Source organism: Saccostrea cucullata, unplaced genomic scaffold, assembly GCF_032062105.1.
Source record: "Saccostrea cucullata isolate Sc308-1 unplaced genomic scaffold, CSIRO_AGI_Scuc_v1 ctg3428, whole genome shotgun sequence".
Classification (NCBI taxonomy): Eukaryota; Metazoa; Mollusca; class Bivalvia; order Ostreida; family Ostreidae; genus Saccostrea; species Saccostrea cuccullata.
This window is the reverse complement of record NW_026936284.1, coordinates 47064-71077: the sequence shown is the minus strand read 5'-3', so window position 1 is coordinate 71077 and position 24014 is coordinate 47064. Positions and strand designations below refer to the sequence as shown.

The 24014-nt window shown below is 32.0% G+C and overlaps 2 protein-coding genes across 2 annotated transcripts; both read left to right on the top strand.

Annotated features, from left to right (window-relative positions):
* Positions 1-4114: 4114 nt before the first annotated feature.
* On the top strand, positions 4115-10347 carry LOC134245213 (E3 ubiquitin-protein ligase MIB2-like). Its single transcript, XM_062727481.1, has 4 exons — positions 4115-4196; positions 7304-7459; positions 7560-7645; positions 10273-10347. The coding sequence occupies exons 2-4, from the start codon at positions 7369-7371 to the stop codon at positions 10345-10347; spliced, it is 252 nt and encodes an 83-aa protein (XP_062583465.1). The 5' UTR covers positions 4115-4196; positions 7304-7368.
* A 976-nt stretch (positions 10348-11323) lies between these two features.
* LOC134245216 (uncharacterized) lies at positions 11324-12725 on the top strand. Its single transcript, XM_062727484.1, has 3 exons — positions 11324-11424; positions 11880-12186; positions 12599-12725. The coding sequence occupies exons 1-3, from the start codon at positions 11370-11372 to the stop codon at positions 12678-12680; spliced, it is 444 nt and encodes a 147-aa protein (XP_062583468.1). The 5' UTR covers positions 11324-11369; the 3' UTR covers positions 12681-12725.
* The last annotated feature ends 11289 nt before the right edge of the window (positions 12726-24014 follow it).

Sequence of the window (24014 nt, the reverse complement as noted above, 5' to 3'; positions counted from 1 at the left end):
ATTTGACAGTGTCATATTATGAACAATTTTAATATATCCTTATGTAATGAGTTTCAAAGCATTTCATCAAAAAATATATGTTATAGCTATATTAGGTATATCAGTCAATTCACTCATTTCACGCGCACGCACGTGCAGGCGTATGCGCGAAAAATGACCTTCGTTCCGCACACCTACACTACACACCTATTAGCCCTAAAAAGGTTTTAGCTCAGTTGGGTGAACAGTTTCTGAGAACATTTGCGGAAAAAATCCCGGAAACAAATAAAAAAAAAAATAATAATAATAAGAAACAGAGTAAAAAAAAGTTCCCAAACTCCTTTTGGGGGAACATAAAAAAGAATATTCATTACTACAGTGGGGGATAGTGAAATTCCACCGGGGGGACAAGTTTCACAGTTGGGACAGGCTTTGCCGATCAGACCGTGAATTTTGGGCCCCAAGGTGGAATTTCAAATATCCCCACACGAATATGTAATGAATCGATTATTTTTCTCGCATTATTTTATCCAAAATAACGGCCTGTCAATGACGTCGCCATGATGGGGCTTAAAAAATATTTTTAATTTTCCATCTAATTAAAAATCTGAATACACCGTCGGAGAGAACGTACCTGAAAATGGTTTACACGTAGTCTAATTTCGTAAAATAATTTTCAGTCCATGTAAATTAATCAGAAAGATAAAAACTGGGGAATAAAAACTTATCTATCCAACAGCGTAAAAGAAGAATCATTCCGCGATCTAAAAATAGTGCCTTTTAAAAAGTGAAAATACGACGATATTTTGAATGAAAATAAGTTTATTTCAATAAGTTAAATGACAACAGTTTAATTATGTGTTATATTTTTTACATTGTTACAATTTTTTTATATAATGAAGGAATGTTTACGTTCTCGTTCTGGCGTAGTAATACACAGTGTAAGACAGAAAAATCTCACACTGCTGTCTCACACCGGACAAGTCAATCTTACACTGGTGATTATGCGAGAAACAAGTCTCAAACCTGTGCAATTGAAATGAATATTTGACTTAGAATGAAATACGTATTTAGACCACATCGACGTGTCGAAGCCTAAAAACTGTATTTGCATAAAGTAGCTGATGAATGTAGGTTTTAATAGCTAGACAGGGCTGTTCCACGAACCTTCCTACACAATATTTGAACTCCGTGATTTTAGTTATAATCATATGTTACTCGGTATGAGTTAAGTCTCGCTATGGAGACAAATGGATGAGTTAAGTCCCGCTTTGGAGACAAATGGATGAGTTAAGTACCGCTATGGAGACGAATGGATGAGTTAAGTCCCGTTATGGAGACAAATGGATGAGTTAAGTCCCGTTATGGAGACAAATGGAGATATTGTCCAGAAAGATAAATCTCTTGTCATTGTATTTTTATAAAGTAATAATAAAAAAAGGCTAGTTTTAATGCAGCAAAAGCTAAAATCGTCTGCTTTCCGTACGCATGTAAACAAACAATTTACCCATTCGCGTTAAATAGAACAGCGTAATCGAGGCATGGTGACCTAATTCATTTCTCTACAGGGAAAGCGATTAGCAACTCTTAGTAGAATAGAAATAAAGTTCTTGTCTTAAATGATGCAGAAAAACCTCCTTGGTCTCAAAATGTTGTTTGAAATATAAAAGCCTCGGCTTTTATCTTAAACCAACATTTCTAAGCTTGTCGGTTATCCTGCAACATTCACGAATTCGAAAACGCGGACTTTATTTCTTAAATGTTATACAGATCGAAAAGATTGCATTGTATTTATTTTTAAGGCCTTGAGTTTTCGTTATCAGCAGGGGAATGGACCTTGCAATATTTTTATTTTGGATACTTCTAAAAGTATTGGTGAACAGGGCTTCATTCAAATAAAGGATATATTTTCTACAATCATTGATGGTAAGATAACATAAGAAAAACGTTTTAATGATAAATATTTACATGTATTTTAATTTTGATGAATATATTTCAAATTAATAAACTTTTGGTAAGACAGATATACTTTCTATCCATTTTAATAAAAAATAAATCAACGCGTTTAATTAATACTTAGTGCTAAATTCACCGTTAACTGTAATAGTGTAAGGGAGGTTACTGGATACATGTATTCTTTTTAATCAGAAGCATTAAGCCGTTTACTGATGCACCCTTTTTTGTTGATCTACATGTAGGCGAATAAGATTATATACCGTACCTTGGAGTAAATTCAAACTTTTTGAATAGTTTTTAAATATTAGAAGTATGTAACATTTCTCATTATCAGAGTTTGCTAATCACTCACAGGAAGATGAGAACATCGCTGTTATTGTTTGTGGAAAAATCACCAGATTTCATTTTACCATTCAAATTGTTATTCTGAAATTAAAGGCTGTCTAGGTAAACGTAATTTTATTGATTGTATTGCAAAATAATTTCTTATCTATTTAAAAAGATAAGATTTGTTGCAACATTTATATAGAAATATAATTTTCAAAATTCAAAAGCATGTTTTTCTTTCAAAATTCATTGCAATCATCTTGAAGAAACGTTGGAATACGGAGGACTCTCTCCACTGACAGCGGCGTTTTTATTAAGCATTGGAGCCCTTGAATCTGGTGCAGTTAAGACCATTCACTTAATGTGTCCATAATTATTTAATAAGAATTCATCCATTTTATTACATTTGTCATGTTTTTGTTAGTACGATATTTATATTTGCAAAGGCTACTCGAAAGGAATATGTGAATTCAAAGTTCAACCACGAATTATTCTGATATCTGATGGAAGACCAACCGATTTCCATATATTTTCTGATGAAGAGGATTCGCCTTTTTATGAAACCTTACAGGTAGGAGGTAATGATTAATTTGGTTTAAAATTTCAATTGGAAACATTTTAATAAAAATTGCTTGTAGGATATGACATATCTGATCGACAAACCCTCTTGCCATAAGCTTGCTTGTCCAAATATGAATACTGGGTACTCCGTTTTAACTTCAATTTAGATGAAAAAATTGGAGATAATTAACAGTATTCAAGCTCAAAGCTCATTAAACATAACAAATTAGGAGTAGAGCAAACACGGACCTCTAAATCATCAGAGGTGGGATCAGGTGCCATGTAGGAGTGAGCATCTTCTGCCGACTGGTTACAGCCGCCATGGATTGATAAGATAAAAATTGGAAAGAAGTAGTGCAAAGAGACAAACCATAAACAACCTCTCCCTGTATTTAATTTTGATATCTTATAAAGTCTGATTACATCCATATTAGGCAAAAGATCATCTCCTGCAAGTGGTGAAACAGCTAAGGAGGAACCATCCGATTTTCTGCATACCTGTAGGAAAAAATCCAGATGTGGTAATGTAAAATTGACCATTGCATTGACTAATATAACCTTTAAAACAATTTTAGATTCTAAATATAGAGAAATTAATAGTTGTTGTACTTTTCTTCCAGGCATTTCTTAAATATTTAAGTTTAAAGGGAGGAAGGATCGTTTATTCACGTGAAGTTAAACAGATTGCAAGATACACTCAATCTGGTATATACATGTACATGTATTATTCAAATAAAAAAAAATGAAAGTGTATTCGAAAAATATAGGTTTCATAAAAATGGCGTTTAGAATTGAATAAAATTCATATAATCAGCATCTTTTTACTGGTGAACAACTGAAAATTGAATACATACAACTGAAAGCAGTGTGCTGATCTCATTTTCACAGAGAGCCGCGGCGTTGTTATCGGCCACACAAAACTTAGAAGGAATTAGTAGACAAACTCTCAACTCATTATTACAGTCTAGTTTTCCCGGGACGATATTTTCAGATGAGGACAAGGTAATTTGTGTATTTATAGATATATATATATTGTATATCATTTGTTAACTTAACACAGTTTTCTGTATTTTTGTTTGAAGAAAAGATATTTCTATCTGAAAAGGCATCTTTAGACTTATGACAGTTTTTACACATTTCTTTGATTACATCATTACTCATACCAGGATGATATATTGGATATCTATACCAAAAGATCATTTTATTCCTTGGATCCTTCTGATTCAAATGACGATGATGAAGAAGCGGACATCAAGACTTGCTGAGACCCTTGTCTGCCAAACATGGGACAAGACTTAAACGAGGACCGGACTGGCATTGGTCAGATCAGGACAGTCATGGTCCCGGTACAGTCATTGGACATTCAAAGAATGGTGTGTGTAATTATAATTGTCATATTTAAGGAATTATTTTATATTTTGTTGGGTATACTTACATTTTTAAAAATGTAAATATAAATTTTAAAATGCTGTCTAATAGACACGAGGCCTCACATGCTAATTTCAATAGTCTCCGCCCACTGACGTTAGAAACACAGACAACTGCATGAGATCGACATGCATTTCAGGCGATATAACTTCAATTGTTATACCCTTATAAATATATATTTCTTACTAATAAAAAGTCAAACAAAAGAAATGTTTATTATATAGATCGGTCTAAAAATTCCAATGTTGACTGGCCTGCCGGTCCAGCATAAGAATTGTTGACCGCAACGTCACTGCTACGTCACTATTAATTAATTATCGTTCAATATCGGCGACACGGAATTAGCTAAAGTAAAGAGCTGCAAGAGTTTTTGCTACCAGAAAGGTAAGGAAGAATGGAAGAGTATGTTTTGTGATAAATAATTTTTGTAATATAATAAAACTATAATTATTTTTTTTTTCTTTTCTCGGCTTTTGCTTTATATTGACTGATTAAGCCATAATTTTCCATGTAAAGTAATTGATAATATAGTCTGTATTGATTAAATCTTAAAAACAGTTATAGACTGGGATTCGGGCAACATATGATTTGTTGGACCAGAAGGTGAAAATGTTGCCCCAGGCCACGGCCAAGGGCAACATTTTCACCTTCACGTCCAACAAATCATATGTTGCCCTCATACCCAGTCAATAACGTATAATACGAGGGGTGATCAAAAAGTTCGCAAACTAATTCTCTATCTACCTAACTACAGTTCTGACAAGAATGAAATTTGTCACAAATATAGCCCTAAACATGTGCTTTATGCAGTATGAGTCATATTGAAATGTGCGTCATAATTATGACGTCATTATGTAAAAATGACGTCAATATAGAGGCGACTGTGACGAAAATGGATGAGTCAATTGTACTTGAACAAAGAACTATCAAAAAAAAATTACGTAAAACTAGGTAAATCATTCACGGAAATATAAGATGATTTACATAAAGTTTATGGGGAATGTGGGCTTTCAAAAGGTACAATAAGTAAGTGGATGAAACGTTATATTGAGGGAAGGGAGACGGTGAAAGATGATGATAGATCTGGGTGCCCGCTAAACGTAAGTACCGAGATAAACGTATCTGAGGTTGAACAATATGTAATGAAAGATCGAAGAGTTACGATTAGGGAAATAGCTAATGATCTTAGCATGTCTTATGGAACAGTTCAAGAGATTATAACGAGTAAGCTTAACATGCGGCGAGTTTGTGCGAGATGAGTCCCTGGCCTCCTTCTGCCAGAGCAAATGAGGGTGAGAGTGAATGCGTGCCAGTCCTACGTTAGTAGATATGAAAAAGAATAAAATTAGTTCATGAATAGAATCATCACATGTGATGAAACTTGGATACATTTCTATGAGCCAGAAAGTAAACAACAAAGTTCAATTTGGAAGCATCCTTCCTCGCCATCACCAATAAAAGCACGCGTAACCAAGTCAGCAGGGAAGGTTATGCTCATATTTTCTGTGACATCAACGGTATAATTCTAAATCACATGGTACCACCCATAACTTCAGTTACTGGGGACTACTATGCACGGGTTATCAAATCAGATTTGAAGAGAGCAGTAAAGAGAAAGCGCCCAGATTTGATAAGATCTTGATTCATTCTGCACCATGATAACGCACCTAGCCATAAAAGTCGGGTTGTGATGGACACCATGGAAACACTGGGTATAGAAAACCTAATTCATCCCCCCTACAGCCCAGATTTGGCAATTTGACTTCTGGCAATTTCCAGTTTTGAAAGATAACCTACGGGGAGAAAAATATGAGTCCCGGGAAGATCTTGGTACTGCTGTGAACAAGGCGCTAAGGGTCATGTCACGTGATGGCTTGGATCACGTGTTTCGCGCATGGGCAGACCGATGGGAAAAGTGCATAAAAGCTAGAGGGGCCTACTTTGAAAAAGAATAAACTCAAAATCTCACTTTGAAAAATATTTTTAAAAATATTCAATTAGTTTGCAAACTTTTTGATCACCCCTCGCAGTTATCACAGAGAAAACAACAAGAAATATAAACATTTCAACACCAATTCATAAATCCTGGAAAGAAAACAAATTACAATGGGACATTTGACAAAAACTTTTTTCTTATGACCCTATTTTCATATATAACATTGAAAAGAAATGCTACTTTTTGTGTTCCTCTGACCCTGACCTTTCTAAATTAATGATATTAATAGTACCGAACTAAATCATCAAGCATTATGTTTTCTCTTCTTGTTGATACATAGTGTCTTCTGCTCGTCGTTCACTTGTATTTAACAACAAATTTAAAGACAGGGGCAAATACTCAGTAGACTTCATGCACATAAAAACATATAATGTTGCTTTACCCAACTTTAGACAAACATGTAACCGTTAACAGTATTTCTGAAGTACAGAAACTGTTAATTAAACATTGAATTCATATTTTTGGCTGTCTTCGGTCCTATAACACACCGGGCCGGGCCGACAAATTGAATACTGCGCGTAAGCGCGGTATGATAAATTTGTCGGCACGGGCAGGTGTGTTATAGGACCGAAAACAGCCAAAAATATGAATTCAATGCTTATATTTACATTCTCTAATTTTCCTTCTTCATAATTGCTAATTTTGTTAATCTTTAATGTGAATTTAACATCCTTTAAAACTGACGCGGTTAATAGACTTAAGAGTCGTTTGTGATGTCAGATGATGTTGCAAAGTTAAATAACGCAAACAAAACATTGCGAGGAAAAACGTGACAAAATAATTTTAAACACACGTTTGTATTATTTTTATGTTAAGTTAACAGGATTATAGTTTTAAATTAAATTGAGTCAAATATTGTACATTTTGGTGTTCCCAGATTATAGAAAATGCATACAGTTCCTACTGTGTATTCTAAAGCGCGATGACAAGGTTTCGCGTGTGTTATAGAAATTTGAATATCGTGGGGTTTTGATGATTTTCATTAGGAAAAATACACGGAATGTAAATATTCAACAAAAGATTTTTTTATCATGATGCTATTCTTATCGTTGTTAGCTGGATGGTTAAAAGTTGAATGGGACTCTGGAGGTAGAAATGAATACAGATATGGTGCAGCCTTGATGGACAGGGTTAAATTTGAGGTCACTACTTGTTGTGAACCAAGAATTCTTCATAACACAATAATAGCAGTCGGGTGTATAGTCACAAGAGGTAAAATTACAAACACTTAAATGTATAGAGTCTGACGTTCTTTCACAAATTTTTATTATATAATCTTTTTATGGACTAAGACAAACTATTGATATTTCAGGTCCTGATTGGGAACTTGGAGATCAAGATGGTGGAGAGGGAAGTCTTGGTTCTGTGTATAGGATCAAGCGGAATGGGATAGTTTTTGTGTGTTTTTGATTAATTCTTGCTTGATTAATTAAATTTGGCTTAAATATCTCTAAATCCAAACTATGCCCCCCTTAGTTTTTCAATACTAATGGCTTTGATTAATTTCAATCTAAAGTTGGTATGACTTCATGGCAAATTCGTCATGTTATCATCTTCAACTTAAGGTGGCTCTTTACACCCACAGTTTATTTTAGATTTCATTACAGCACAACTTATAATGTAGATGTCAAATATCCAAATGGAGGTATTGATATCATAAATATATTTTGGTAATTTTTTCCAATTTCAGTGAAATGTTTTATTTCAAGTTTTTTATTACCAGAATTTCAGAACTTTCAGTATCAAATGATGGGTATCTTCTTAAGACAGGTACACACAGTGAAAATACCTCATAACACCTATGATTAATTTTATTAGAAAAAATATTTTTATCCTAAAAAACAATTTATGTCATTATCTTTTTAATCTGTGCATAAAACATTAAGAAAATGAGTTCTGAAAAGACAAGGAATGTATTTCAATGAAAGACATGTGACAAATTGAATGAAGAATGTTTAAACGAAATGAAAATTCCAATTCAAAAAATATTTGGTATAAAAAGTCCACTTTCAAGATTTATCTTTCCTAATTACCTTATACTCAAAACACTAAGGAACGTTTGAACATATTAAATCTAAAATTCAGAACAAAGCTTTAATTTGCCAGAGTATATATTTAAATCAATTAAGCAAATATATAAATTAACACCAAAACAGTAAATAGTGCAAGTATATAAACTTTTTAGGTCACCTGAGTAAACTCAGGTGACCTTCTTATCTGTTTTCGTCCGTCGTCGTGCGTCGTCCGTAGTGCGTTCACATTTGAACATTTTCAGCTTCTTCTCTGCAACCACTGAACCAATTTCAACCAAATTTGGCACAAAGCATCTATGGGTAAAGGGGATCAGAAATTGTGAATTTCATATCCCTGCCCCCTTGGGCCTGAGGGGTGGGGGCAAAACCACTAAAATTAATGCAATCTTTAAAAATCTTCTTCTTTACTCCTGGACATCAAGCAGTCAAACTGTTTGCATGATTGTAATCAGCAATGAGTTCTCTACCAAAATTGTGAAATTCATGGCCCTGTGGTCAGGGGTTCTAGTGCTATTAAAAAAATGAAGATATTGAAAGACTTTTAAAGAATTGATTTTTTAAAATATATTTTGACCAACATCACAAAATTTATATGACTGGCCCAAACTGGCAGATGATGAAATAAGCAATTAAATGTTCTACTTTCCTATTTGTAAGCATTATGTGTCCAGTGTTAATAAGCCTATTAGAATATCATAAAAAAAGAATGTACAAATGTTAATAATTGATTTATGAAAAAAAAAAAATATTTCCTTTTCCTTTGGGACTTTTTTATTCTCATGTTCATAACTAAACCTAAACATAAAAAAAATGCTGGCCTTATAATGAAGAAAGGGGCCTCTTTCAAAATAGATAATTTCAGGGCCACTGGGTCAGGGTTACTAGGGGGATGAATATTCCATAAAAATAAATTAATGCTTTGAAATCTGCCCATTGATAAGCAATGGTGCTCCAAAATGTTTGAATTTCATGGCTTTTCGGTTAAAACATGAACCAACTACAATCGCTGGAAAGTTGTTACATGATACTCAGGTGACCTATAAGGCCCTTGGGCCTCTTGTTTTAATTTCAACAAGGTTGTAGATTTTAACTCGAATTTCCTCCATACAAACAACTCATTTATTGATAGAGCTCACTGCGTGCATCGCTATGAAATTGCACAATTACTTGTTTGGCGAAGATTTGGCTGTTGTTTTCTTTTGTTTCTGCTTAAAAGTAATCCTTTTTTGTTTATGCATAATGAATTCGTTACTTTATTTTCACGGTTTATAACACCGCATGTTTCATCTAATTTTAAAGTGTTTTAAAGGTCAGGGTCATATTAAAAAAGGTACATGTACAATTCGCCCCCTGAGGAAAACGGTCGAAACAATGGATGTTTATTTTTTTTTTTGTGTAGTACGTCATCAAAAAGTGGTGTAATGGGCTTCCTTAAAATGGAAAAGAACAAGGTAGGGTTTCAATACAAATTTGAAATTTTGAAATTCCAGGCATTAAAAAATACAAATAGTTTTCCCAAAATGACCTCTAATATTTGTGACGTCATGAATTTATGCATTTTTCCATATTTTCTTTTAAAGTTGCAAATACATCAACTTTCAGTAGAATTTTCTTATAGAAAACTTGCAGAGCATGCATCGCCAAAAAAGATTTTGAGATTTCTGATTTTTTAAATCATTCTACACAATATGACACAAAACTGAAGTGGCGACGGTTGCGGGCAATGTTTTTTTTGGGATAATAACCCCGAAAATTTGTCATTGTGAGATTTTTTTGCATAAAACTTAGAAATGACGTCATATTTCTCGAATGGTTCTCCTTCATGTAATATTCTCTGATCATTAATTATAGTCACCTTTCCAACTCACGTTAATGCCATATGCATAACTTTTTAAGAACATAGAATTTTTAGAACTCATTTTTATAAAAATCAAACCGTACTTTCTTCATTATAAAAGACACGGCGTTGTCTTTTCTTCGGTTTATTTTCAGGTAAGGTGGTCAAACGGGTGCTTAATAAATCATAGATATGGTTTCGACGGAAAATTTGACATCTTTATATGGTAAATATTAACTACCAATGTACGTTACTATAGACAAATTGAGATTTAAGCTTCGTGCTTCAAGTGTTACAATTAGCAGCTTACCAGCGTGACAGAATCAGCTTGCTAAAAAGAGCATTAACTGGGTTGCTAAATTGTTATCAAAAAGATTGTTATCAATTCTACCACTATTATTGCTGAGATCAAAAAAATTCCACGGACATTATTCTCCAAAAGATCACGAACCTCGTCAAAAAATTATTAGATCTAAAAAAAAAAATTAAAAAAAAAAAAAACGTATTAAATCTGTACAGTTGAAATAAATATTTGACTCTAAAATGAAATATTTATTTAGACTCATCATTGTGTTGTCTTTCGCAGTCCAAACACTGTGTAAATTGCAAGAAGCTGATAAATGTAGGTTTTTATAGCTAAGCGGGGCTTTTCCACGGACATCGCTACACCATATTTTAACTCTGTGGTTTCAGCATGTTTAGTGATAACGCAATAAAATAGAAAACTGCGTGATTTTGTGTATTGTACAATCATAAAAAATAATAAATTTATGAAACAAACAAATTAAGACTATTTTTAATACAGCGAAATCTCTAATCGTCTGCCTTCCATACGCAGGTATAGAAATAAATTTTCTCTTTGGTGTTAACTGGAATTTGAACAGAGTAATCAAGACATGGAGACCTAATTTGTTTCTCTATAGAAGAAACGATAAGCCGTATTTTAAAGCTCTTAGTAGAATAAAAATAAAGTCCTTTGTTGTCGTGAATGATGCAGAATAACCTCCTCTGGTTTAGAAATGTTGTTTGAAATATAATAGCCTTGGCTTTTATCTTTAAAACAACATTTCGAGACTCAAATTGAATTTTACAAAGTGCGGTAAAATTGGAAAACCTGCTTAAATTTAATTATATTTATTTGTGTCATCACACCATCATAAACATAAATCAAATCCTTTAATAATTTCATCATTAATTCGTTGATCCCTTCTCAGCAAAAGTGATTAGCTTCTTACAGACCAACTGTGATGTTATGAGAGCCTTAACCAGAACAGCATCTGAACCCTATCGTGGTGGGGCCTTAAAAGGTACAAAATGCATGCATATTCATATAGATAGACCTAGGATTAATAAAAAAAAAATATATGTTTATCGTAAACACAAGGTTTCTTTGGTATTTTTTTATTCCTTACATTACATATATAAAAAGCTTTTAGAAATTTCATGCTTTACCGAAATGCTAAATTTGAGCTACATACTGTAAACCAACTTTTATTCGCGACGACTTTATTTCGCGATTTACCAGGGATAAACTAGTTCGCGACGATTAATTTTCGCGATCAAGCCTTTTTGCATCTGTTTTTAAATAGACAAATATACTATAAGGACCGGTTCGCGGCGAGAAATATTCGCGACGACGAGGCTCTCGCGAACTTCGCGAAAATTTCTCGCACGCGAATAAAAGTTGGTTTACAGTATGTCCCTTAAAAACAGACATTGGAACTAGTTTCCTGTTTAGTTTTGTTCCTTTCTTTATTATAAGCTACTGGTGAGACCGGTATTGGAGGAAAGGATAAAACTGAACAAAAGAAAGCAGGGCTGGGATCTCCGTGTCTGAAATTACCAAAAGGACAGTATTTCAAAAATGATAGAGTTTCTGAGGATTCCTCTTCAGACATTGAAGCTGATGGGTCACAGGAATCTGAGACATACACTGCGGAAAATCAATGGCTATGGCGAGATTATAATGGGAAGTGGAATCCATATCCTAGAAAAATAAATGATAGAATCAACAAGTGTTACGACAGAAATCCGAAGTCTACAGTGGTGGTTGTATTAAACAAACAGAAGTAAGAAAAACATAGTGAAAGAGTGTTGATATATTTTCCAATGCATTTATTATAAGTAAGATTTAAGAAATATATTTCATAAGAAATTTAAAAATTGGGGCCCCCATTTTTTTTTTTTTTTTTTTTTTTTTGAAAAGGCTCTCTGATAACTGTGATTCAGAACTGATCAATGATCAATATTCAGATTTTGTGATTTATGTTGCAAATACCCATATTTTGATAAACCTTATTGGGAAAAAGGACTGACATCACCCTTTATCCCTCACGTAGATATAAAACTATTTAAATCTGTAAGTTTTGCTACTTGAAAGGGATCTGGACAATTTACAACAAAATTAATTATAGAACTGTTGTATCCATCTTTTAAAAAGAACAAAATTCTTAAAAGAATTAAAATAATACTTTTTCTTAGTTACAGAGTTGTCATGGCAAAGAATACACAAATAAATCTAGAAACAAGAGAAACATACGAAGTGAAACTGGTGAATAATTAGTGATCTATATGGATCAAACTAGACCCATATTTTATTAATTATACAGTCATGTATATGTATGAGATGTAAATATTACGAAACTGCAATAAATAATCAATTTTGAATCAAATATTTTCTTCGATTTTTTTTTTCAATTTATAAACGATATTATTACCAGGTTAATATTTTTTTTTAAATAATTAATAAGCCAAATATTTCTTTTGTCCTCGATTTTATTGCCAAGACACATCCTATTCGTCATATTTTTCTAACACTTTGTATCACCTCTTCGGATGTAGCGTTGTTAACACCCTCTCAACGACTGTACTAAAAAGAAAATCTTTTTTTAAAGCGTTTTTAAAGCATATATATATAAATATATGCGCATATATTAGATTATTTTTACTTGTGGATTCTGCATTAATTCACTAATGATTTAATTTATTAAAAATTCACAGTGACAAACTTTGCATTCTTAAACCTTGAGTAATAAAATTGGTTAAAATTGAAATAATAACCGGGTAAGTTAAGATTCATGCAATACATTTAGTGTTACTGACTTACTGAGTATGAAGAAATATTTTCCGTTTTTGGTACAGAATGTATATATACATTGTATATATTGTTACTATGCACATTACCTCAAGTGTCAAACAAGTTTGGCATGTTTTAACTCATTCATTTTTTGTATGTATACTAAAGGAAAAGTAGACGGAAATGTAAATACTAGTATATATAGGGCCTATTTACTCTTTTCTATTTCTTTCTCTATTATCGATAGCTATCATGCATTTTGTTTTGAGGCACAGAAATCTTATTTTATGTAAATCCGACTTAACTATAGAGAACTGTGAGAGAATAAATAGTTATATGACATCCTCGCAATGCGAGGTGTCCTGAGTCAACGCCTTACCGTTGGACCATTGGCATATTTACTTCGATATCATAGAGTTTGCTTCTCTCATTGAGAAGCACCATGAAAATAAATATTTCATAAAGGGTTAGGTTATGTATTTACTAAACAGAAAATTTGTATAAACGTTTAAACAGCACCAAAATGTTCCTGCTGGGAGCCAATCGCAACGAAGATTAGAAAAAAGAAGTTACCAAAGAACATATTAGAGTTTCCCGTAAATAAGGATAGCATAACTGTAAAAGATGAATAGAAAAAACAGTGATCGATCTCAAAAAAAATGATTGCATTAATCAAATTTAAAAATGTGAAGAGGGATTAAAATAGGGAAATTCCAGAGGTAGGATCAGGTGCCTAGGAGGAGTGAGCATCCCCTGATGACCAAAAGTCATTTATATTGATCCGATAGAGGGAACATTCTGTAGTAGTCTGGTCCTGATTTTTAAAAAGAAGGCTAGAAATAACTTCTAACGGCAAATAATTATTATTTGGTCCAGCATAGTTTTTTAACTTATTTGGAGTATGCTGAATCCGAAAAAATATGCTGGCCTTCATGAAAATGGCGTTAAAGAGGTCAAAATGGCGATTCAAAATGGTGGACATCCAATTTTTCTAATTTTCTCTTAATATCTTTGAAAAAAGAGAAATAATGTGTGAATATCTCACTGAGTGTAATACAAGTATAAAAATGATAATAGAATGCTAACATTATTAGTTTAACTCAGAAAATTTACTCGTTTCTACACTTAATTCGAATTTCCTCTGATTTTTTTGTCTATTGCTCTATATTCCGCTTTGTTCAGGATTTTACATTTGGAAATATCCATACACTGCAGATTTGTATTATTTCCTCTGCATCTCACTATTCTACAACTGATTGATGGCGCAGCTGTAAGTTAAAAGTCAAAATGGCGATTCAAAATGGCAGATATTCATCTTTTTTTCTTCAAATTATTTAATTCTTAATGTCGTTTACATAGGAGAAAGGATTTGTGAATATTTTACCGATTGTAGTACAACTATGTAAAATAACAATAGAACACTAATTTGATCACTTTAAATCGGAAAATTTAGTGGTTAAATTTGAAATGTGTTAATTAGCTCAAAATGGCAATTCAAATGACGTCTTATACACTCGAATTTCGTAAAATACCCACACTGCTTAATTCTGGTTCGTTTTGCAGAAAATAAATTATTACAGTTTTTTTTTTCATGAAAATAATGTTCAAATATGCATTGAAAGTTGGAGGATATTTTTGTTAATGACTTATGATTTTTATAACATGGATTTTTGTTTAGTTAGTTCTATTATTGAGATAAATTTTTGACGACAATTCCGAAGACATTTTACCTTTTACCTGTCTCACCATCGTTCTTCATATAAAAAGTTAGTAATTTCATACAATAATTGCTGTTTTGAGGTCAATATGAAAATTAAGCCACCCCAGAGCAGTATCCCCGAGCATTAAGCCGAGTGAACATTCAGTTGTTGGGAATTCTTGATCTATTTTAGTCCAGTGTAGAAAAAAATAAATGTTTACGTTCATGTGGAAGGTCTAGTGCAACATAAGTTAGTATGGTTTTTAAAATGATTGACCATGACCAATTATAGGGCTAGTAATTGTTACATCATATAAAACTGAATATAATTATTATAATATCCAAATATAAACATATATCTTAAGAATTTTCAGTATAATATACGTAAACCATAAATTTTCTTGATTCTGTGTCCCTAAATTTGCATTTTGTTATTCTCAGTCAAAAATTCAACAGCATTCTCAAATATTTCATACTGTGAACGGATAATTTTTTATTGAACAGCTAGTGTATATAAATTTTAAAATTTTAAAATTTACAAAATCTGAAAGAAGAAAATGTTTGTGTTCAATCCCCCCTCCATTCTTGATAAAACCTTACACTATCCTAACAAAGAAGTGTGGATCAAATTGCCTTGTAAAGTTCTTGAAGTGTTCAAGAAAATTTTGTTGTCAAGAGAAGTGTTGACTAGATCGAAATCAGGAATGGCTGAGGCCTATTGGTACGAAAGCTTGTAAGTGATAAGAATCACGAGGAATCTGCAGGCGCTCTTAAATTGCATAATTTTATAATTTTTCTCACCAAAATATGCACACAATGTGATTTCAGATGATCAAGTTTGAGAATTTTCTTGCAAATATAATGACCTTTCTACCCTAAAAGACAACAAATCTATACGAGGTCACAAAATAAAGAGCTACATGTCTTGAATATCAGAGATTTTTTTATACCCCCGCTTGAAAAGCGAGAGGGTATAGAGTAATCGGTATGTCCGTCCGCCCGTCTGTTACGCTTTGGGGTACCCATCTCTTATCCGCAACTTCTCTCATACTACTTAATGAAATTTGATGAAACTTTCACAGAATCTTTAATACATATTGCCATTGTGAGCTCCTATTTTACTTTTTGATTCGAAACATATTTTGGGTTTCCCATAGCAAAACATGGACACTGTCATTATATTCATATGGGAGACCAGGGTGTCATTTAGTGAGCTAATTGTTCACAGTACATCTAGTTCATTTTGCATATGGTTTTGGGTAACAAAATAGACTTTTAACATTTGAACATAAATGTGTTGTTCCTTCAGTGTTGGCTGATTGATTGTATATTGTTTAACGCCGAGTCGGCAATTTTTCAGCCATGTTTCGGCGGACTACCAGTTTAAATAATCGGTTTTTGAAGGATTTTGAATTCTCTGGCGGCCCCCAGTGAGCTTACTCTTTTTCGAACTCCAGAGAAAGGATCTTCTACGTGCCAACGAGGTTTATATCCTTGACACGGGGCACCATTTTACTTGAGTGTTGAGTACCAAAATTCCGAAGACAGACTGAAACATATACCAAATGAAACTGGAATAGAAGATGTTGAAGATATATTTTTATATATAAGTTTTTATAAGTGCTAAAAAGCTAGAACAAAGTGCCAAGGGATGTAGAGGTAGAAGTGCGAGTTTATAATGACAGGATTCGGGAGTGATTTTAGGTTGACGGGGGCTCAAAGGCTTTGGAACACGTACGGTCAAATACGAAGGGGGAAATTTGGAAACTCTTAAGTCGAGTTTGTTTAACTATTTCCAGAAAAAAAATGTATCTTTTCATGTATTTTTTGTTCATATTTGATGGATTAATCAATATACTATATATATAAAAAACAAACTGTAATTTATTTTCTGCATGACAAACCAGAATTAAGCAGTTTCTACGAAATTTGAGTGTATCAGACGTCATTTTGAATCGCCATTTTAAGCTAATTAACACATTTCAAATTTAAACGACTAAATTTTCCAATTTAAAGTGGTCAAATTAGTGTTCTGTTGGCATTTTACATAGTTGTACTACGCTCAGTGAAATATTCACAAATCCTTTCTCTTTAAGAAATAATTTTTAAAAAAAGATGAATATCCGCCATTTTGACTTTTAACTTACAGCTGTGCCATCATTCAGTTGAAGAATAGTGAGATACAGAGGAAAAAATACAAATCTGCAGTGTATGGATATTTGCAAATGTAAAATCCTGAACAAAGCGAAATATAGATCAATAGACCAAAAAATCAGAGAAAATTCGAATTAAGTGTAGAAACGCCTAATTTTCTGAAATAAACTAATGATGTTAGCATTCTATTATCATTTTTATACTTGTATTACATTCAGTGAGATATTCACACATTATTTCTCCTTTTTGAACGATATTAAGAGAAAATTAGAAAAATTGGATGTCCGCCATTTTGAATCGCCATTTTGACCTCTTTAACGCCATTTTCATGAAGGCCAGCATATTTTTTCGGATTCAGCATACTCTAAATAAGTTAAAAAACTATGCTGGACCAAATAATAATTATTTGCCGTTAGAAGTATTATTTACTATAAATCGGACCAGACTATAGTTCAATTAAATATTTTTAAAAAAAAAACAAGATCTTAATACAACTGACATGAAACAAGTCGGCTTAAATACAAAAAAATGAGTAATAATTGCTATTATTATTACTATTGTCATTATAAATCCCATATATAGAATTTACGAAATGACGACTTTAATGTTGTTCCTCAAAAATATATAATTTTTCCGAAGACTTTGAAGTCTAGGTACTTAAGTGTCTTTACAAAAAATTAGGGTACCTTACCAGGCATTTGGACAAGATACTACAGGCGATATTTCTTATATATCCCATATGGGTGTTAATCTAATGGCCTACATCACAATCATTGATGTACTTATACCTTAAAACATATAGAAGACAACATAGAATCACAAGAGAATGACAATTAGTCGTGATTCTTATATGATACCAAGAGATGTTGAAATCCCTGTATCATCATGTTATTATGAGTAGCATGCCTTGCTTTAAAATTTATCGTTTTCGGAGTAAACTCTTTATTAGCGTATAAGTTGGTAGACATACACAACATATTAAGCAAGTGGAATATTAAAACAGAAATAAGAAAAGTTTACGAAAAAAGCTGAAAGCATCTCGTTTGCCATTCAATTTAGTTGTAGGAAACGCATATTTGAACTAGAAGAATGTCGTGAACAAAGGACCTCTTCCTGAATTTTATTTTTGTCCCTAGTTTAAAAATATTCACCTCATTTTCCAATCAAAATTTGCTTAAGCAGGGAACGTGAATCCCAGTAGAGGCGTATTGTACATAGAGTGTTAGGTTGTCTTCCATTAGGGTAAGATTAATAATATGAAAGCTAAATGAAATTTTTATCAATCAATCTTTATCAGGCAAATAAGAAATGGTAGATACTTTTTGGCATCGTATACTAATACATTTAAAAAATTACTCCAAAATAAGTGTTGACATATTTAAATAAAGCTATGTCTAGATCGGAGATGTAGATGGCTTCAGAATTCTAAAGAGCGCAAGTGCTCTGGCAGGAACGAAGAATTGTCGAGGCTCAAAACAGTGAGTATTAGTACAGATAAATTTGAATACAAATTTGTGTAATATTAAACACATTAAATAATCATTAAAACGTACTATGCACGCTAGCATTCTTCTGATTTTTTTATGCCTCGTTATCAAAGAGTCGGGGGTATATAGTTTTTGTCGTGTCCGTCCGATTGTCTATATGTCTGTCTGTTTGTTCGCAAAAACTTGAACCTTGCCCATAACTTTTTATTTAGTGGAGCTATGACTTTTATATTTCACATGTGTATTTCTAGTGACACGACCTTTCTTTGGGTACCGCCAAATTTGACCTTTTGACCTTGACCTTGGAGTTTGGCCCTCTTTTACACAAAAATTTCTAATTTTTACTTTGGCCATAACTTTTGAACGATAGATACTATGGCTTGAAAACTTCGCGTGTTATACACGAAATTCTAATTCTACTGTAATTATTACAATCGAAGAAAGCACGTATGTGAAAATGTTTGTTGTAAAAAAAAGAAACAAAAACAATTGATAACGACTTTATAATACTTTATAATAAAACTCTTACATCTTTCTGAACAAATTGAAATTTTTTATTTCAGATACCGAATAGTCATGGCAAAAAGTATACAGATAAACTTGACGACAAGAGAGGAATCAGAAGTAAAAATTGTAAAAGACTAGTAAATGAATTTGAAAAAAATATATTACTTTTCATCGTGATTTGTACGTGTTTGTCGTATGAAATAAAGTGTTATCATACATGTAGAATTTAAATGGATTGTATGTAAAGTTCTAGTTCTTATCAACTAGAAATTGCAAGTTGGTATTCTCTTCTGTATGTTCATATCAATCTATTGCTGAGTAAAAATATTTACCGTCAGTATACAGATATAAGTACCCAGTTCAATTGAAATGTCATCAAAGCAATAATTGTATGATTTTTGTCAAAGCATAAAAATTTGATCTAGATTTTATAATTTCAATTATTCAAGAAGTTCTATTAATCCGAAATTTTTATATGAAAAAAACCTAATAAAAACTTTTTGAAGATTAGGTGGAAAAAAAACATTTGAAGTATCAAAACATACTATATTTTTTCTACACTCTTTACAATCAATCCTAAAGATAAGGTATAAATCACAATACATTTTTTGACACCATGTACAGCTACTTCTTGTGTATTACAAGTATACGGAACTCGTTGATTTTCATATTTTCAGAATTGTTAAATGCAAAATTACTCGGCTATTTTTTTTTCTAATCTGTATAATTTTTATATGTACTCTGAAGCTGACAATAAAATGACACTGGATTGCCGCAATTTCACTCTCCTCTCGAGACCAGGTTTTACGACAAGAAATTGGAATTTTGACAGAAACTTTGTCGAAGTTTTGTTTTCTTTACAGCAGAATTTAATCGATAATTCTATTTGAAAATGAAAATAGAATAAAATTAAGTCAACAGCATAACATATTTCCAACTTTTTACCAACAAGCATTCATATAAGCTGGTGATTTCAATTTTCGACTTTGTTAATTCAAGTGACCAAGAGGTAATTATATTGGTTGGTCGTGTTTTGTTGAATGATACATGTATGCTTCGTTACATGTGTTATGTCATTGTTTTTATACGTTTTTAAATTATATAATTACTCCATACACCTGATTAAACTAAGGCGCCCATGTCTCGTTGATTGCTAAGATTATGCTTTTATAATTTCAATTATTCAAGAAGTTCTATTAATCCGAAATTTTTATATGAAAAAAACCTAATAAAAACTTTTTGAAGATTAGGTGGAAAAAAAACATTTGAAGTATCAAAACATACTATATTTTTTCTACACTCTTTACAATCAATCCTAAAGATAAGGTATAAATCACAATACATTTTTTGACACCATGTACAGCTACTTCTTGTGTATTACAAGTATACGGAACTCGTTGATTTTCATATTTTCAGAATTGTTAAATGCAAAATTACTCGGCTATTTTTTTTTCTAATCTGTATAATTTTTATATGTACTCTGAAGCTGACAATAAAATGACACTGGATTGCCGCAATTTCACTCTCCTCTCGAGACCAGGTTTTACGACAAGAAATTGGAATTTTGACAGAAACTTTGTCGAAGTTTTGTTTTCTTTACAGCAGAATTTAATCGATAATTCTATTTGAAAATGAAAATAGAATAAAATTAAGTCAACAGCATAACATATTTCCAACTTTTTACCAACAAGCATTCATATAAGCTGGTGATTTCAATTTTCGACTTTGTTAATTCAAGTGACCAAGAGGTAATTATATTGGTTGGTCGTGTTTTGTTGAATGATACATGTATGCTTCGTTACATGTGTTATGTCATTGTTTTTATACGTTTTTAAATTATATAATTACTCCATACACCTGATTAAACTAAGGCGCCCATATCTCGTTGATTGCTAAGATTATGCTTACGGTACTCCTTCATAGCAGCTGATCTTATCCTGGTTTATCAGGGTCACATATATTTCTCCTGTTCAATAATTGTTTTGCATACATTTATCATCATTAAATGTTTTTAATTTCTAATTAAACATAATATCATTTTTAGGTTTTTTTTCTAGATGTGACAACGATGAAAATTTAAATCTTAAATGAACGAATTAACGAACATTAAAGGACTGAAAAGAAGTGTTAAAAAAAATAAAATATCTGGATTTCATTTATAAAAAAAGAATTGCTAAACTATTTATGCTTTTATTTTCTAAAAAAAAAAAAAGATTCATTTTATTTTAAAAAAAAAAAAAACCAACAGGATATTTGATCTCACCTTCGAGAAATCCTCGAATAATAAAAACAGATTGGGCGGGGTAAAGTGTGCACACTTCAAGGAATTTTACATAGAAAATCGGTGCTATATATGTTACTGTTTGCATGTACATTTTATTCTGTATATACTGTATTGGTAAAGCATTTTCTGGACATCAAGAAATAGGGACTTACAGACGGACGGACGGATTGGTCATCGTAGGGCTCAACTAGGATAAGTAGTATCAGTAAATACATGTAACAGCCATGAAGATTGATAATAGATAGATCATTTAATTATTGCATAAAAACACGTGTATTTTAATCACAGGCCTTTGGATCGCTAAAAAAAAATTTGTGTGTAAAAAAAAATAAAGGTACCGAACTCTTTCACTGGGTACCCAATTTCGCTTATAAAATATTTTTTATTCTTATGCTCTAAAATTCTACTTTCTATTGAAATCTGTTCATAGACGAACATTCTTCAATTCTACCAAAGCTCATTCCGAAATTCCATATATTTCTTGAGATATTCTGAAATCAATTTCAAAAATGACCTACTTTCTTTTACTCGACATTGGCTTGGGCCCCTGGTCATTCACATGTGAACAGACGGTGTTTGAAGTGCAGCGAAGAGTTGCATAGTAATTTCAAAATCTTTCAACAATTTAAAGTTGATTTCTTACTCCAGATTGCAACGTTAAGTCCGTACTAATTCCTTTCACGATGAATTAATTTGAAAACGTCATATCAACAACTACACCGCCATGTTGATTATGAATGTAAAAGAAGCTATGGTAGAACGAATTTTTCCCGAAATACATTATATACCTTTCGATTTTCAAAACATTTAGACCGCTAAAATGTTGTTTGTGACCTAGTAAGATCATATGATCAAATTAAAGAAAAAAACCTTGTAAATCTCGAATACAAGTGAGCAAATATTCATTGAATTTAGAATAAATTTCCGGGGAAATTTGTCCCGTCGTTCCCGCTTTACAATTAGTGAGGGCCCGGCCAAGCTGATGTCGAATAAAAAAAATTAAGGTCAATTTGGGAATTGATTTCAGAATATCTCGAGAAGTATAAGGAATTACGGAATGAACTTTGGTAGTAAAAAAGATTACTTATATTTAAATAGATATGGATAGAAAGTAAAATTGTAAAGCATTTGATTTAAAAGAATTTTATTAGCGAAAGTAGGTACCATTGAAAAAGGTTCCATACCTTTATTTTTTTTTCAACATCTCAACTTTTTTTCTAAGCGATCTGAAGGCCTGTGATTTTAATTATACGTGTATTAAAATATTTTCATAGAAAGCAATTTAGATTTTTCAGCCCGTAGCTTTCTAATGTTGTACAAAACCATTTTTTTTATTTTTGTATACTTAGTATACATGTACATGTGTATGCATAAAAAAATTTTGAATTGATGTTTGTCTTATTATTTTTAATTACCATTACTTGTGAAGATCTCAACTTTCAATTTTATCAATACCGTAAGTTATTTCATTTCATATCGAAATGTTAATTTTCATACATGACATTGCTGTTTCTTTTTGCTATATTTTCATTTCCAATATGAAATGCTTTTGATTTCCGGATTTTTTTTTATAATTCATACAAATGTTTTCAAATATTATATTTTTAGTCGGTTTAAAATTACAAATTCGAACATGAACGGGAAAGCTAAACGAGGAAGCGCAATTTGCAACGTAGGAATACAAAACAATAATCGGGGTAAGATATGTTTACGTTGTTAATTTTGAAACCAGTGGCAATTTTTGATTTTTTTAATAAGACATGTCATATTATGTAATTTTCACCTTTACTTTTTCAATCCAAATTATGTAAAGGAGAAAGGTTGAAAACTGCTCATTCTGTGAGAGGAAGAACTAATTGAGGGTCGTAGGCACGAGATGAGTTCTTTCCTTCACAGAATTGACAGTTTAAAGACCTTTCTCCCACTTGAAACATGACTTCCTTTGTACTGAGATATAAATTAAAAAACGTAAATTAAAAAATCCCTGGTGTCAGATTTTAAGAATTGATTTTGTCATGTTTATTGGTTATGGAATAGACAGTTACAGGTGGATTGGAAGGGCGGTATTTATTCATGTCTGCATGCTTCAAAAACAGTTTTTAATTTGAACCATATCAGTGATGATTGTGCCTTGAAACAGAGAATATTAGGAGTAAAAGGCGACATAAGCCAAATTTTTACCCAAGAATGACATTTTGTAGCAAAAAATATTTTGTTTGAATTGAATTCAACTTTTAAGGATATATTTACTTCAGCGCAGCAGTGTAATGTTGAAATGCGTATTGTGTACTGATTAGTCTTAAACTGAACTTTGACCCGAAAATATATTTCAAATCAAATATGAATATGTTTAGATTTTCTACGGAATTATTTACTTGAGCAGTGTAGTAATCATGGTACCAACTGTATTCTGTAATCTTGGGTGGTGGATTTAATATTAGCAAGACTTCGATTTTAAATTTATTTCTCCTAGAGGGGATGATGCTTATGAAATTTAAGCCAAATTTGAAATTATATGTCATTTAAATTCAAATTTCTGAATTTGAGTAAAATTGAGTATTGAAATAATGTTTGCCTTGAATTATAGTGAAATTGAGTATTGACATTCTGTACATCATTCATGAATTAAAAAGTGTAAAAACGAATCGATACTACATAGATATGTGTACTGGAATACCTAAGATATCAAC